The following is a 15,722-nucleotide window of genomic DNA, read 5'->3' as shown; positions in this document are numbered from 1 at the left end:
TTATGGCGGTAGCCCCTATGATTATGAGTCAGGGTTGGCAGACCGTTTTTACAATAGTGTATGCTGCCGACCAGCCATTGTGGAATGATTGCACCCAATCTCAATTGGCAGCTATTGTTGAGTTGGTGGATATCAAGGTGAACAGCCATATTTCTCAGCAATCATATGATCAAATATCTCAGTGGGCTAATAAAATATTGCTCTCGGGTCACAGCCTACTGATAGATTACTACAGCACGAAAAAGTTGATAAAGGATTTGGGTTTACCAGTTGAGAAGATCGATGCGTGTAAGAATAGCTGCATGTTGTACTGGAAAGACAACGTCGACTTGGAGTACTACAGGTTTTGTGGGGATGCTAGGTATAAGCCGACCCGAGGGCGAGACTCACGCAGTAAGGAGTCCCCGTATGTCGTTCTTAGGTACCTGCCGCTTACTCCCCATTTGCAGAGGTTGTATGCTCCAAGGGCAACTGTCGAGCACATGACGTGGCATGACCCACATTAGATGGAGGAGGGGTCAATGTCTCATCCATCCGATGCCGAGATTTGGAAGCATTTTGATCGAAAACCGTCTCGTCAAGTCTCGATGCTAGTGCTTTGGCAGTTCTCCAATAGGCGGGTCGAGCGGCCCGAGAACCTTTAGCAATTCCCTTCTTAGCTGCGACTTGTTTCTATGATCATATATGTAAAATGATGTAGTCAAAAAAGTGTCGTTTAAGGCCTGTCTTTGATGCCCCCTTGATAGTATCCCGATTTTGCATAAGAGTCGCGTAATGTTCGGCTGGGTCTTTGTACAAACGATTTTGCGCCTCACAGTCAGTATGGTCGTACTTATTCATATTGGCCAGTTATCATTACACTGTACAATCTCCCCCCTGGTATGTGAATGAGTTCTGAGTATATGTTCCTGATGATGGTGATCCCTGGCCCTTCTAATCGGAAGCGTCTGGATCAAGTGTACTTGGAACCATTTAAGAGTTGCTGCAATTGAGGCATGTGGGTGTTCGAACGTACGACAATGCCACGGACAACACATTCATCATGTGGGCAGTGTTGATGTTTACGGTGAACGACCTACTCACCTATGGGATGGCTGGATGGAGTACCGCCGGTGTTATGGGTTGCTTGGTTTGTATGGATGGTACACGGGTATTTCATCTGCAGCACGGTAAGAAAGCGTGGTACTTTGACTGCCACAGACAGTTTCTCCGTAAGCACCATCCCTACCGAAGGGACAAGAAAGCCTTCACGAATAATCGTGTTGAACATAACGTTGCACGTCCCAGGTTGACATGAGACCAGATCCTGGATTGGGTTGTAGACATTAGTCCTGCCGTTGAACTCCCTTCCGATTATGGTAGCGACCACAAGTGGATGAAGAAAAGCATCTTTTGGGATCTTCCATACTGGGCTACGCGTCTAATTCGACACAACCTTGACGTTATGCACATTGAGAAAAATGTGTTTGACAATATATTCAATACAATCTTGGATATCAAGGGAAAGACGAAGGATAATTTGACTGCACGTAGGGATTTGAAAATTATTTGTTCGCTCGGAGATTGAGTTGGACGAACGTAGATCGAACATTATGCCTAAAGTAGTCTATACACTAACAAGGGAGCGGAAGAGGGGGATGTTTGAATGGATTCATGGCCTTAAGTTTCCTGATGGCTATGCGTCTAACCTTACTCGCTGTGTTGACATGACAGAACTGCGGACGCACGGCATGAAGAGCTATGACTGTCACGTATTCATACAGAAATTGATCCCGACTGCCTTACATGAGATGCTTCCCGAGCATGTATGGAGTGCTTTATTTCGAACTTGGATATAGTTCTGTTCAAGTATTGTTGGGTTGATCCATTAAGAGGCATGAAGGTACACCCACGCTATCACCTCATTGATGTAAACTTCAAAAAGATGTACCAAAAGGATGAGCCACTCATACTTGCATAACAAGCAGTACAAGTGTAGCACCTCCTTTGCTACAAGGGCTATACCTACCCTAAACGTCATACTTATAGTAATCCCTGTGTTCATATATATAAATTTACACATAATCAACTAACAATTTGCATACGTAATCCCAACATGTCATAGCAAGTATTATCAACCTACAATATTATATATATATATATATATACATATCAAACACCACAAGGTGATTCACCACAAGTAATCCGTACAATTATATTCTCTCTGTACAAACAAAATGTGAGTTGTACTCTAACTGACTAAGAGGAGAAAACTGCATACTGGCCCGACCTGCTTGAGTATAGCGCTTGGACCTATTCTTCAACAGTCAGATACCTCAAAGTCTATTCTTGAAAGAAAATGTCAGCAGGGGAATGAGCCTGCTCAGTAAGTAAATAACCAGCCCTATCTATATATATATATCAAACACAACCCAAACAAGATGAACAGACAACACGCATGGAATACAATCAATTTAATTCCAACATAATCAACTTTATTACACCACATGACTATCTCATAACAAGACAATCAATCAAACTCCATTTTTCCTAGTTTGCTTACCAGAAGGTGATATTGTATTTTTTTCGCCAACTCAATCTCACCATTATTAAATTTAAGTGAATCCCCTTGACAGTCGGCTCATCAATCTCATTTCGCACATAGCTGTTTCATTTCGCACATAGCATTTTCTTTTCGCACATAGCACTTTCTTTTCACCTTATAGGCTTTTCAACACATCAAGGGGTATTCACACCACAAATATATTCAATTTCCACCACTCCCTCATTTCCACATATCACCATTCTTGTAAGCAACTAGTAACGTAAAACAATATATCAACATATTCTCATTCCAGACACCCACAACACAACATACAACAAACATGATATTTCAACGTGTCTTCGCATTCCACATACACAATATCGTCAATCAAATTAAATCATGCACCACTCATATACTTTCAGACAAATCAATGTCAGCATGAACCACAAATTCATATAACAGTAAAACCATAAATAAAGATATATATATAGATAATACTAATTATTTACTTACCTCGACCTTACAACGTTTCTTTCTACTCAATCACTAATTCTCAGTCCTTTCACCTCACCCCCGTATCCTCTGTTTTTGTTTTCCCTTTCGGCGAGAGAATTTCAAATTTCCAAAATTGTTTGTGTGAATTGTGTATGGGTGTGTGTGTGCAATAAAGAGACGAGAGAGAGAGAGTTGAGGCGGTGGCCACTCATTCTCTCTCTCTCTTCACTTTATATATATATATATATATATATTATATTATTATATACATAATGTTGTTATTATATATATAATATTTTTTTTATTAAATTTTTTTTCAAAATACCATTTACGTCCTTCCTAATTTTCTTAATTAATATAAATTATCCAAAATATTATAACGAACTCCAATTTAATTCATTCAAGTGTTATTATATTCCAATTATGGAGCACAATTTATTTACTAATTAACTAAATTTTAAAAAATTTACCAATTAATCCCCCAATTATATATTATAATCTTTGGGGCGTTAGAACAAGTGTATTACACTAAGTACTCAAGTATGAAGAGGGACAAAGTGGACTGGATTGCTATCTGCAAAACCAACACTCGGAGAGTTGTTGATGAGCCAAATTGACTAAGATCGCATATCAGACGGAAGAAGTCATACCAGTCCTTAAAGTTGCTACGGACAATCAATCATACGATCTACGTGATTCCAATGGTTTACAAATTGTAGTCGATCTTTCGTTTGCACACCATTAGGCTGCAAGTACTCCACGGACTAAAACTGGTCAAACTAATAATGAAGATGAAGAGGGTTATGTAGATAGCTTCGAGGACTATGAGACTGATGATGATGAATGCGAGGCTACATAACGTATATTTTTTTAATGAAACATTTTTCTGGTGCATTGTTGTAAAATAAAAAAAATTATAAATATTCTTTATTTATTTAAAAATTCATTATTTGGAATGACCAATTTATTTAAAAACTACTACAACAGCCTTACAAAATAAAGTGGTTAAGTTTTGTCAACAGGCGGGAAATAAAATTTTATAACACCAAATTTCAAAAAACGCAAAGGCTGTGTTGCAAATTAGAATTTTTGAAATTAAAACAAAAAACAGGGGGGAATTTAAATTTGATTCGCCATTACTATAACCATTACAAATGCGTTACAATGGTAAATTATACCAGCTATTACAAAAGCAGTTACAAAAATTAAGCCATCTCATAAATTCAGATCGAAAAAATGATATCTTTACATCTGGCCACCCGATTCATTAAATTATACAAATATGTGCCCATTAAATCATATTAGATGGTATATTTTAAATCACATTACCTGATTTAGAAATACACCATTTTGAATGTATACTATTATGTTCCAGGAACGATATGTTTTGAAATCCATATACCCAATAAGACTACAACTTGGCGAAAAGGGATTTTTTTAGAAACTGTGATCATATATGACAGTTTGATCATAATTTTGACGATCTAATTAACTCATCATAACTCTAAGATGACAGTTACATCAATGTGATACTAACATTTATAAATATATAAATTTATTGCACATTGCGTATATGTATCAAAGTCAAATAAATTTTTTTGTCTTTTAATGTATTTTAATTATATTGTTCCACTACAATAATACATTTCCACAGCATTAAATCATTGAAAACGACATTTTTTTAAATATTTTCAATTAAATTAATTAATTATTCATAACGGCTTTTGTAACGGTTACCTTAGACTGCATATTTTGTAACGGCTTTTGTAACGACTTTTCAAATATTGTAATTCTCTTTGGCACGACTTTTGGCCATTCCAAATTTGTATATATATACAACACTTGTAAATTTTTTTCTCCTTCCCCTTCTCCCCTTATCCTGTGATTTTTATAAATTTTCTGTATTTTTTTATATTTTTGTAATTTTTAAAAATTTCCTGCATTTTATTGAAATTTTTAATAACATTTTGTAATTTTATAATAAATTTCTGAAATTTTGAAAATTTTCCATAATTTTCTGAAATTTTGAAATTTTTCATTATATTCTGTAATTTTTAATTTTTTAAGAATTTTCTATAATTTAAAAATATTCTATAATTTTTTTTAATTTTCTGAAATTATTTGGTATTTTTGATATTTTTTCTTAATTTGTAGAAATAATTTGATAATTTCTTGTATTTAATTTTATTTGTTTTGTAATGGACTGTAATTTTAGTATAAAATTGGACCTTAATACAAGTTTTAGGAAAATTAGGCAGTTTAGGAGAATTAGGAATAAATGGACCTAAATGTTATTTTAGGAAAAAAGTTGACGTTAATGCTTTGAAAAATTTATGCAGTTTCGGAGAATTAGGAAATTTATGCGATTTAGGTGAAATTTGAACCTTAATGTAATTTAATGCAAAATTTGGACCGACATGCAATTTCAAGGAGAATTTGTTATTAGACGGAAAAAACTGGACTTTAATGCAAATACTATGCATTTTAAAAAAATATATAATTTTATGAAAAATAAAATATAATTATGTATTTTTAACCTTAATATTTTTTTCAATGCTAGATGATGCCGATCGGTGCTCTGCCACCCCCGGGATGAGGTCGTGGTCGCGCCACGACCGTGGCCCTCCCAACCCTCCCCAAGATGAGCCAGTGGCAGCATCTCCGGCCACCCCATCCTCGGAGGGAGTCTCCATCCCCGATCGATACCTGCAAACTCCCCCGCAGTGGAGTTAGATCCAGTGGCGGGGGCCAGCAGTACACAGGCCCGGCCCGGTTGAGGAATGCACCACCACCACCACCAGTGCCACTTCTTCCCCCAGTGGCCCAGAGGCGTTTCATCAGCCTTTATAGTTAATAGATTTAATTTTTTTTGTTTCGACTAGCTTTTAATATCTAATTATTATTTTCAGGTCCAATCGCGATTTTCACATGGCCATCAATAATGCGGTCAAAGGGCATTATCCGCATCACTAGGCCAACATATCGCAGATCCCAAAAGAGTACTAGCTATTCTAGTTCTAGAAATTGAAGGTAAGTATAATATTAGTTACTTTAATTGAAATTATATTTTTTTATTTGTCCATTTTTCAAATGCCGTACTGGTGGGATTGTGACGATGAGAGCGTGTTCAAACTCGTCAAGTCGCCGGGAGGGCCAAAACCAGTTGACTCGACCGTTGTGGCTGGCCGAGGAGATCTGGCGCCAACTCTTGGAGTTCTTTCCAGTCCAGAATTTCAAGCATAGTCAGCCAAAAATAAGTCAACCAGGCAGCAAATCCAGAACAGTTGTGACCGTCTACCACGGGGGGTCGTCATCTGTTAGGTCGCACAAGCAGAATATGGTAAGTATTTCAAATCATATTAGTAATTTTATTTAATTTTTTTTATTTCTAAGCATTTTTAAAATTGATTTTTGAACAGGAGACACAACTCTAACGCTCCATCACTCAGATGGAGGTGTTCGAGAAGGTCTACAAAAAGAAGGAGGACAGCCAATAGAGAGGTCCGAGGGCGGAGGAGATTGCGGTAAATAATTAAAATAATTTACATAATTTATTCTTTTAATTTATATTATTTTTTAATCTAATTATTTAACATGTTCTCAGGAGATGTTTTTGAGAATGATGGAGGAATGCTAGAGACAACAGAATAACAATAAGAGCCTCCATTGTCCTCTCAAGGATCCATGGCCCTGGATGAGCAGCAGGTGGCTGGAAGAGGGGCCGAGTATTCGGCCATGACTACAAGGCCCACCACTCGATTTCTGGACCGTCACAGGCGACCTAGTCGACCCTGCTCCCTCGCCCTCGCCACCACAGCCACAGCGCCCCGACATAGATAATCAAGTGTTGGCACTCGAGCGTTACTCAAGCATAATAATATTTTAATTTTTGTAATTACTTATTATATTTCTATTATATTATGTGTGGTTTATATAAATTTATTTACTTAATTTTACAAAAAAATATTTAAATATATTAAATAAAATAAAATTTAAAATATATTAAACAAATTTAAATAAAATAAATATTAAAATATATCAAAAGAATAATAAATTTTGTAACTGCTTTTGTAATACACCAATAAATATAAAATCGTCATGTTGTTACGAAGAATGTGCCAAAAGTAGTTACAAATTAAAAATCAGGCCGTTCCAAAGAATCGTTACAAAATGAGTGAAAATAATAGTTATAAATGCAGTGGAAAAAACAGATACAAATATAATATAAAACAGTTACAAAGAGTAATTGTTCCAAATATTTAGCAAAATCATACCTAAATATGTTACAAAGGCCGTTAAAATAACATTTGTATCAAATCCAACCTAGCAGTTACAAAAAGCCGTTCCAACTTAAATTTTTTTTTCATGTTGCCAGTTTTGTAACGGCTACAACAGACCGTTACAAAAGCCATTATAAATTGTAATAGCTTTTGACTATCCATTACAAATACTTTGTAACACCTCTTTTAGCCACAATAGGTCTAGCCATTACAAAAGCTGTTCCAAAAAAAATGCATTACAAATTTTTAAAGAAGCCTTTCCAATAAAATGATTTTTTTAGTGCTTATTTCATCTAAAAGCCGTTACAAAAAAAAATTCGAGCTGTTACGAAAATCGTAGCAAATTAGTAACGGTTTTACGCACACCAGATATTTGTAACTGCTTTAGTAACAGTTTTGGCCGTTACGAAATAAATACATTTTTATCAACCCCTGAATGGCGTCAGCACGTCCAATCCATTACAAATTTGTTGCAAGGGTTGTTCCAATTGAAATGTCCATACGACCATTACAAAAAAGCCGTTACAGAAAGCGAATTTAGTTTTGAATATCTTATATTCTCTTTTTAATAAATTTAGTCCTATATTGATAATTTTGGTCCTAAAAGTTATAGTTACAGAATAAAAAATGAAACCTATTACAATGTAAAGATGACCAAAATTGTCAATACAAAACCAAATTTGTCAAAAAAAGACCAAATGTGAGATATTCAAGACTAAATTCGTCGAAAATAAAAAACGTATAAATAGAATAAGTTATTGAACTAAAAGTGCTAATGACCTAAAGTTATAGGGCCACAAATGTAATTTTGCATAATTTGTAAATAAAAAATAAATTCAAAACATAGCAGATAGATAAATAGAAAATGGTTATTACAAAATAGATACATACGTTTGGGCTTATAGAATAGTATGGGCCCAACTGGACTATACGACTAATGGGCCAATTTGTTATAATATGACGTGGCATTTTCACAAGTAGACACGTAGGACTTCGAACTAACGGTAGAAATTTCCTTAATACGGGAAAAAGTCCTTTTTCTCCCTTCAATCCCTTTTCCGGCTTACTTTCGCACCTGGCGGAGGGGCTTTTTAGTAAATTCAGTTTCCAGCTGAATTTCCGGAAAGACCCTCAACTTTTGCCATCTAAATCTTAACGCCACTCGCTGAAAACTATAGTAAATAAAGCGAGAATGTGAGGGCATTAGTGTCCTTCCATATCCCTTCTCAATTCAAAGAAGCTCTGAATCTGGAAGATGAAGGTCCACGTGTCGTTCTCTCAGCCCCTCTTTTACAAATTCCCGCTTCGAGGGGAAAAAAAAGAAGAATTCTGAGCTGAAATTCATACGAAGAACAATTGCTCCCAGATATTTATTATCCACTTTTAGAGTGAGAAAAGGAACAGTTTCTAGTGAGAGAGACTCACAGTAGTTTGATAATTTGTATTTGTAGAGAAGTTTTTATATACATTTTGGTTATCTAGCTGGAGATATGAGTGGATAAATAGTAAGATTCAGTGCTGGGGGAGAATTTTCCGGAGGCAATGGCAATCGGCGCCGTCGTTTCTCTCCGGAATTTTGGCTCTTTCATCGGTTCTGGTAATTGTTTATTCGGTAATCTGCAATTGTTCTGTTCAATGAATTTATGTTTCTGTCTAAAAAATTATAATGTTGACTTTACTCTTGCTGATGTACTATTGCAAGCTGTAGGAAGAAATAGGTATAAATTGTGGTTAGAATTGATTAGTGTTGTCACTTTCTGAATTTCGAATTACCAAGTGCCTCCTGCATTTCGGGGAGGCGTCTGTGACAGGATTAATTGGTGATGAGAAGGCTTGTTCGAGTTAGTGTATTGGTTAAAAAGCATTACTTATTAAATATAGGACTATTTTTAGTAGGCTGATGAGGCAGTGGACGTGAAGGTGTGAATGGAACCGGGGATAACTATGATGTGTTCCGGAAACAAGAATTCAGTATCACTTAGGCACAATTGAGAATGACGTGCAACCTACAGTTGTGAACAGGAATAAACAGGAAAAGAAAATGATAAAGTTTGTGTGACTCCCGTGTGCAGTCCTGGTTCAATGTATAGCATGCATTTAACCGTTAGCAGTTAATGTGTATATAGGGTAAGGGTATGCACTGATCTGAGAGGTGCTGTAACTCCTAAGGTGCTTAAATCCTTTATTATGTTCCGATGAGACGTACTCCATCCTTTTGGAGTAAAATTTTAATTCATATGCCCATTTTATTTACAGTATGTTCTGCATTGATGGTCTTTTACATTGTAACAAATTATATACTTGTGTTCCCAGGACGGGTATATTATGGAGAAGCAGCTACGGATCATCAAAGAAGTGACCACCTGAGTGTTGCTTCTGTGCAGTGTATAACTAGAAATATGTTTTGCAGCAAGGTATATAATCCACGGACAAGCTTTTCATTTCGCTATACTAGAGATCAACCAAACAAGGAAGTTTCTGGATCAAATTCAACATCTCATGTTAAAATAGATCCTCCTCTCTTAATGTCCCGCCAAATGAGCAAGGATTTTCAGTCCGTTATTACAAGGAGAAAAAGAGTCTACCGATGCTGCCTTTCCTCAGCTTACCAAGGTGCTAGTTGGATTCAAGCAAGGAAGTTGGATAAGCTTCGTTTTGTTGATGGATCAAAGCATACCACAGTGATGAGAACCCGAGCAGACTTCAAATCTCAAGATTATGACATAACAGGAACCGAGCTGGAGAGCTTTGTATCGTCTGAGGGGGCAGGTGAAGCTGCTCTACTCGAAGGAGTTGAGACAGCAAAACCATGGTGGAAGCAATTTCCAAAGCGCTGGGTGATGGTGCTACTTTGTTTTGCTGCATTTCTGTTGTGCAACATGGACCGTGTAATGTTCATTACTTATTTTATGTTTTAATTTATTATGGATTTGTTGATGTGTTTCTTTCTGATGTTTTCCACTTAACTTCTGCACCAGCCAAACGAGATAGAATCATGATTATCTGTTCTAACGGATTTGCTTGCTTCCTTTAGGTGAATATGAGCATAGCAATACTCCCAATGTCAAAGGAATTCAATTGGAACAGCGCAACTGTTGGCCTGATTCAGTCATCTTTCTTCTGGGGTTATCTGCTCACACAGGTTGTATTCATATTTGGATAACTTCTTAGCCCATTGATAGGCTCGAGTTATCTCCACTTTAACACAAAATGTCCGCACTCATCTCTTGAAGTAACTCATGTACCTGAGCATATAGTTATTGCAACTGTGTTATCTATACTAAATAGTTGTCTGCTTTTCTCTGAATCTTTTATAGCTTTTGTATAACTTAAAAACCAATGTATAATAAGTACTGTTGTAATAACTTGCAATTTCCTGCCCTAGTACAATTCTATAATGGTCGGAAGTTCCACATCCACAGTTGTAGGACTCCTGAGAACTTATAATCAATAAATCAAATGTATAGGTCCATAATGGAGAAACAAGCACAGTACAGTCAGTTAAACAATATTCAATAGGTAATTTGACATCATCATTCTGTTTACTTTTCAACCGTTGTTTGTTAACTTTAAAGAATATGATGAAAAATAAACTAACATTGATTACTGTATCATACTTCTAAGCATTTTTCTTCAACATAAATGGTAACAACCTTATTTAGGCATCATTTGAGCCAGTTCATAGCAATTACATTTCTGTCTCTAGTTTAAATTTCTTTGGAATTTGCTGTTTGAGTAGATTGTTGGAGGCATATGGGCAGATAAGATTGGTGGGAAGCTAGTACTTGGTTTTGGAGTAGTTTGGTGGTCTGTTGCAACAGTTTTGACACCTATTGCTGCAAGAATTGGGCTTCCATTCTTACTTGTCATGCGAGCCTTCATGGGAATTGGCGAGGTAAGCTGCTAATACACTTCTGCATAAATTTATTCAAGATTGTCTGTCTGTACTAGTCCAAGGCTAAAATTGGAATAATGCAACTTCTTTCTGAGCCAGACATATATAGCAAATGTTTCCCTCTTTGGCATTGGTACTTTTAAAGAAGAAATACTTCTGCATTTGAACTGCAGGTGTTCTAATATTTTATCTGACATTTTACTCAGTCAGACACTGTGCTCTATATTTCTGGTTATTGACTTGAAATTCCTACCATTCTTTACTGATCAATCTGGGCCACCGTTCTTGCTCCTATATTATTTTAGGTTTGTCATGTTGGTTTTTAGTTATCCCCACAGATTGATTTACGTACGTTGATGTCATTGAGATACTATAGATTCATTATGAAAAATTTGTTAAGATTACTACGAAAGGTAATTATCAAATTTGTTTTTGGTGTTTAGAGGTTTCATACATATACCTTATTGCCAACGTCTATATTAAATTTTGCAGTTTCTGATACTTCTCACAAATTTGACATCAAATTGGTCAGAATTTATTTCCACTTGGATGTGGAATGTATAAGAATGATTGACCTTTGTATAACTGAAGCTCAGTGATCAATGTTATCAAAATAATTTCACAAAGTTCAGTAATTGGTAGTGTCCAACTTATTTTCTGCTTGTTCTAAGTTTCTATTTTCTGCACTTTAATATGCAAAGTTACAAAAACCTTACGTGTGGGAGCATGATTTCACATCTAATGATGTCTATTCTCTAAATCAGGGTGTGGCTATGCCTGCCATGAATAATCTTCTTTCAAAATGGATTCCAGTGTCTGAGAGAAGCAGATCTCTTGCACTAGTATACAGTGGCATGTACCTTGGTTCAGTTACTGGTTTGGCGTTTTCTCCTATATTGATCCACAAGTTTGGGTGGCCATCGGTTTTCTATTCTTTTGGATCCCTTGGAAGCATCTGGTTTGCACTGTGGTTGAGCAAAGTAAGGGCTTTTTTCTTTGTGGAACAATTTTTTACAAGGATCAACAAGAAAAAGAAGAATCTTAGACAGAATATTTTTATATTTCCTCTTCCTTAAATCCAATTAGTCGGTGGCTGGTGGGATAACCAACTCCCAGGACCTTCCTTCAAAGATAAATGTGCTTACTATCTGAAAACAACAGGTCTTACAAAGAAAAGATCGTATTTTATGTTGCCTTCAACATCCTATGTCACTCCTATCATCCCTTCTATCTGTTGAATACTAAGAAATGTATCTACTGATTGATGTTTTGCAGTTTCTATTCATTCCATTATTTTAAATCCTGAGAACAAGTAACTTTTAAATCTTGAAATCTGCAAGCTTTAGCATGTTGAAATTCTGCCACTGCATTGTGCCAATGTTACTGGTACATTATTGATACCTGTAGAGAGGAATAGCCTGGAACTAATTGCTTGCCCCTTGAGCTTAATCTTTTTTTACTTTCATGTGTCTGGTGCTATAATTTAATGGTAGGTGCCATAAGAATCCTTTTAGAAACTCAAATTTTACCTATGATAGGCACACAGCTCACCAGAAGAAGATCCAGACCTAAGCTTGGAGGAAAAGAAGTTGATCTTGGGAGGCAGCATATCAAAAGAACCTGTCTCCAGAATTCCGTGGAAGAAAATTCTATCCAAGGCCCCTGTCTGGGCTCTCATTATCTCCCATTTCTGCCATAATTGGGGAACATTTATTCTGTTGACGTGGATGCCTACTTACTATAACCAGGTAGACCTTGCTATTAACTGCTATCAGAACTGATAGAGATTCTGCTCAGTTAATTTTTCCCCCAGTGCAATATAAAGGCTTAATGGTTAGAGATATTCCAATTTGATATGAGTTCTTAATTACTACATAATGCTAATCAAGCAGTCATACTAATTCCTTTCCCATTTTATTGTGATTATTTGCTCAGGTTTTGAAGTTCAACCTCACAGAATCTGGATTACTTTGTGTGCTTCCATGGCTCACAATGGCCGTGTTTGCTAATATAGGTGGTTGGATTGCAGATACCCTTGTGAGCAAAGGCCTGTCAATTACATCAGTTCGCAAGGCAAGCATTCTCATTTTTTTTAAGCACGCACATCTTACCACGCATGCCGTCAATGTATTTTAAGAAAATGGATCTTCCCGTACGTAAGCTTGAGAAGCAAAATGATGCACCGAATATTTGTGCTGATGATTTATGATCAAACCTGCGCTAAAAGAGAATGACTCTTCTTCCATTCTTTACTCACAGATAATGCAGTCGATTGGGTTCTTGGGCCCTGCTTTTTTCTTAACACAGCTTAGTAATGTGAAGACACCTGCTTTAGCTGTTCTATGCATGGCTTGCAGTCAGGTTTGAGTTGTTTTTTAAACATACCGTTCGACTTAATTTCTCTTAAAATTTATAATGCCGTATGGTTTTTAAATGGTTTCTCCACAGGGATCTGATGCTTTCTCACAGTCTGGTCTATACTCCAATCACCAAGATATTGGGCCCCGTTACGCAGTGAGTCTCATTCCATCTTACTATCATAGGTGTCAATGTATACAGTATCCTAAACATTAGTTCTTCTGCCCAATGTTCAAATAATGGTGTGCTTTCCACCTTGTAGGGTGTACTGTTGGGACTATCTAACACAGCTGGTGTGCTTGCTGGTGTCTTTGGGACTGCTGCAACTGGATACATACTCCAAAAGGGTACAAGAATAAAACCAATTTATCGTTTTATTCTGATTATTTTCGTGGGCATTGTGGTTCTTACCAACAACTGCGTTAACATTTTGACTATTATGGTTTGATTCTTGAGTCATGTTACCGCAGGTTCTTGGGATGATGTGTTCAAAGTGGCTGTTGTGCTGTATATCGTCGGCACATTAGTGTGGAACTTCTTTTCGACTGGAGAGAAGATTCTGGACTAGAGTATCAAAATTAAATAGAAAGAGAACTGCTATATACCTAAAAAGGTACCATGGAAGAAGAGGGTGTCGAAAGGAAAATCAAAAGTCACAAATACTGCACGAAGGAGCTCAACTGAATCATTCTTCATATTCTTACTTTGCTAGACCCCGGTTGACGGCCAGCTGCTCGAGATGTTTAAGTAAGTTGGTCTAAGATTGATGAAACCCCTGAGATTATTACGTACTTGTGTTTATGCTAAGATTAATAGCACGGGCCAATACGGGTCTCAGTTATTCGATTGTAACGCGTACAGTTGATGCACTGTCAAAGAGAGACTCTAAATGATCTAATTTATTTTCTACTAGATTGTAATTCTGCCTTCTGACATCGACCGCTTTCTGAGTTTAGATTATTTAGCTTGTTGCATCAGGAGATGCTTTCTGGGAAATGTGGTTGAATTTTTTGTATATTCTTGAAAATTCGTAGAAAGCTAGAAAAACTTTATGAAATGTGGGCGTTGTGCAGAGTTGGAGTCTTCTAGTGATTTACAATTAGATTAAGGGTGAGCGGGAGATTTTTAGCAGCAGTTCTTGAACCTCAACTTTCAGGTCACTGTCTCATTTTTGCAAAAATGACAACTCTTCTATGAGCATAGTCTACTTCCAGAATTTCAGCAAATTAAGACAGTAACCTTAATCGGTACCAGGAAAATAGGAAAGGACTGAGTGTCTGATTTCACAAATTGGGATTTCTCAAATACACATAGGAAAAGAAGAATTGTAAATTGTGACCGTGTTCTTTGATATTTGGCGTAATTATAAATATTATCTCATTGTTTGAAAAATAACAGATGGTTCTTAAAATTAATGGTCATTTAATAAATACTCGATAGCTTGTGTACCGGTATTTGGTAGACTATTGTTTATTTTATGGTTGTATTTATAATTTTTTAAATAATAAAAGATACTTATAATTAAACAAACCTCAAAAATTCTATTGTAATTCATCCAAAGAATGGTTTTAATGTAATTTACTCTCTGTGATATTGTAAATGAGTAAATTGCTATATTTTAAAAAAAAAATATAGGGGTAAATTACAAAAAAAAAATATATATGGAGAGGTAATTTTTTTTTTTGCAATAGTATAGGGAGGTTTTTTGCATTTTTTCTTACGAATATAGTCCACTTACTTACTGTAAGTCCTTGTTGAGCTTGCTTGCAAACATCCGACCTTAGCTCAGTTGGTAGAGCGGAGGACTGTAGTATGGCTGCTGAAATCCTTAGGTCGCTGGTTCGAATCCGGCAGGTCGGATTCATTTTTTTTTTGCTTTTCTTACAATTTCAGTTTACTTATAAACCTTTGTAATTATATCTAAATAATAATTATTTAAAAAATATAAAAAAAGTGAATTATCGGATTTAATCCATAGAATTGAATTAGATTTTCATGGTCCTTAAAATTTGGTGTAATTACACATCATCCATGATTTTATAAATTAACCTAATACCCTTGATTTTTTGTTTATGTTTAACAGATACATCCCCTTACTTTTATGAATTTTGTTAATATTTAGCAAAAAAATTAAATAAAAAATTTATATTTATCCCAATTGACTTATTAC

The 15,722-nt window shown here is 35.9% G+C and overlaps 1 protein-coding gene and 1 non-coding gene across 2 annotated transcripts; both read left to right on the top strand.

Moving 5' to 3' along the window:
• Positions 1–8,624: 8,624 nt before the first annotated feature.
• Positions 8,625–14,548, top strand: LOC105173161 (ascorbate transporter, chloroplastic). Its single transcript, XM_011094829.3, has 11 exons — positions 8,625–8,896; positions 9,613–10,187; positions 10,334–10,441; positions 11,039–11,194; positions 11,959–12,174; positions 12,733–12,942; positions 13,130–13,267; positions 13,454–13,555; positions 13,643–13,708; positions 13,815–13,899; positions 14,023–14,548. The coding sequence occupies exons 1-11, from the start codon at positions 8,842–8,844 to the stop codon at positions 14,118–14,120; spliced, it is 1,809 nt and encodes a 602-aa protein (XP_011093131.1). The 5' UTR covers positions 8,625–8,841; the 3' UTR covers positions 14,121–14,548.
• A 778-nt stretch (positions 14,549–15,326) lies between these two features.
• On the top strand, positions 15,327–15,412 carry TRNAY-GUA (transfer RNA tyrosine (anticodon GUA)). Its single transcript is given in 2 exon segments — positions 15,327–15,363; positions 15,377–15,412. It is a non-coding gene; the product is annotated as a tRNA-Tyr (tRNA).
• Positions 15,413–15,722: the final 310 nt, after the last annotated feature.

Source organism: Sesamum indicum, linkage group LG11, assembly GCF_026168435.1.
Source record: "Sesamum indicum cultivar Baizhima isolate 11 linkage group LG11, ASM2616843v1, whole genome shotgun sequence".
NCBI classification, from domain to species: domain Eukaryota; kingdom Viridiplantae; phylum Streptophyta; class Magnoliopsida; order Lamiales; family Pedaliaceae; genus Sesamum; species Sesamum indicum.
The sequence above is the reverse complement of the archived record's forward strand: the minus strand, read 5'-3'. Positions and strand labels throughout refer to the sequence as shown.

Excerpts from the sequence above, each read along its gene's own strand:
- LOC105173161 (XM_011094829.3), top strand. The coding sequence starts at position 8,842 with ATGGCAATCGGCGCCGTCGTTTCTCTCCGGAATTTTGGCTCTTTCATC. Across the intron at positions 11,195-11,958 it reads CCTTCATGGGAATTGGCGAG|GGTGTGGCTATGCCTGCCAT; the intron begins GTAAGCTGCTAA and ends TCTCTAAATCAG. Across the intron at positions 13,900-14,022 it reads TGGATACATACTCCAAAAGG|GTTCTTGGGATGATGTGTTC; the intron begins GTACAAGAATAA and ends ATGTTACCGCAG.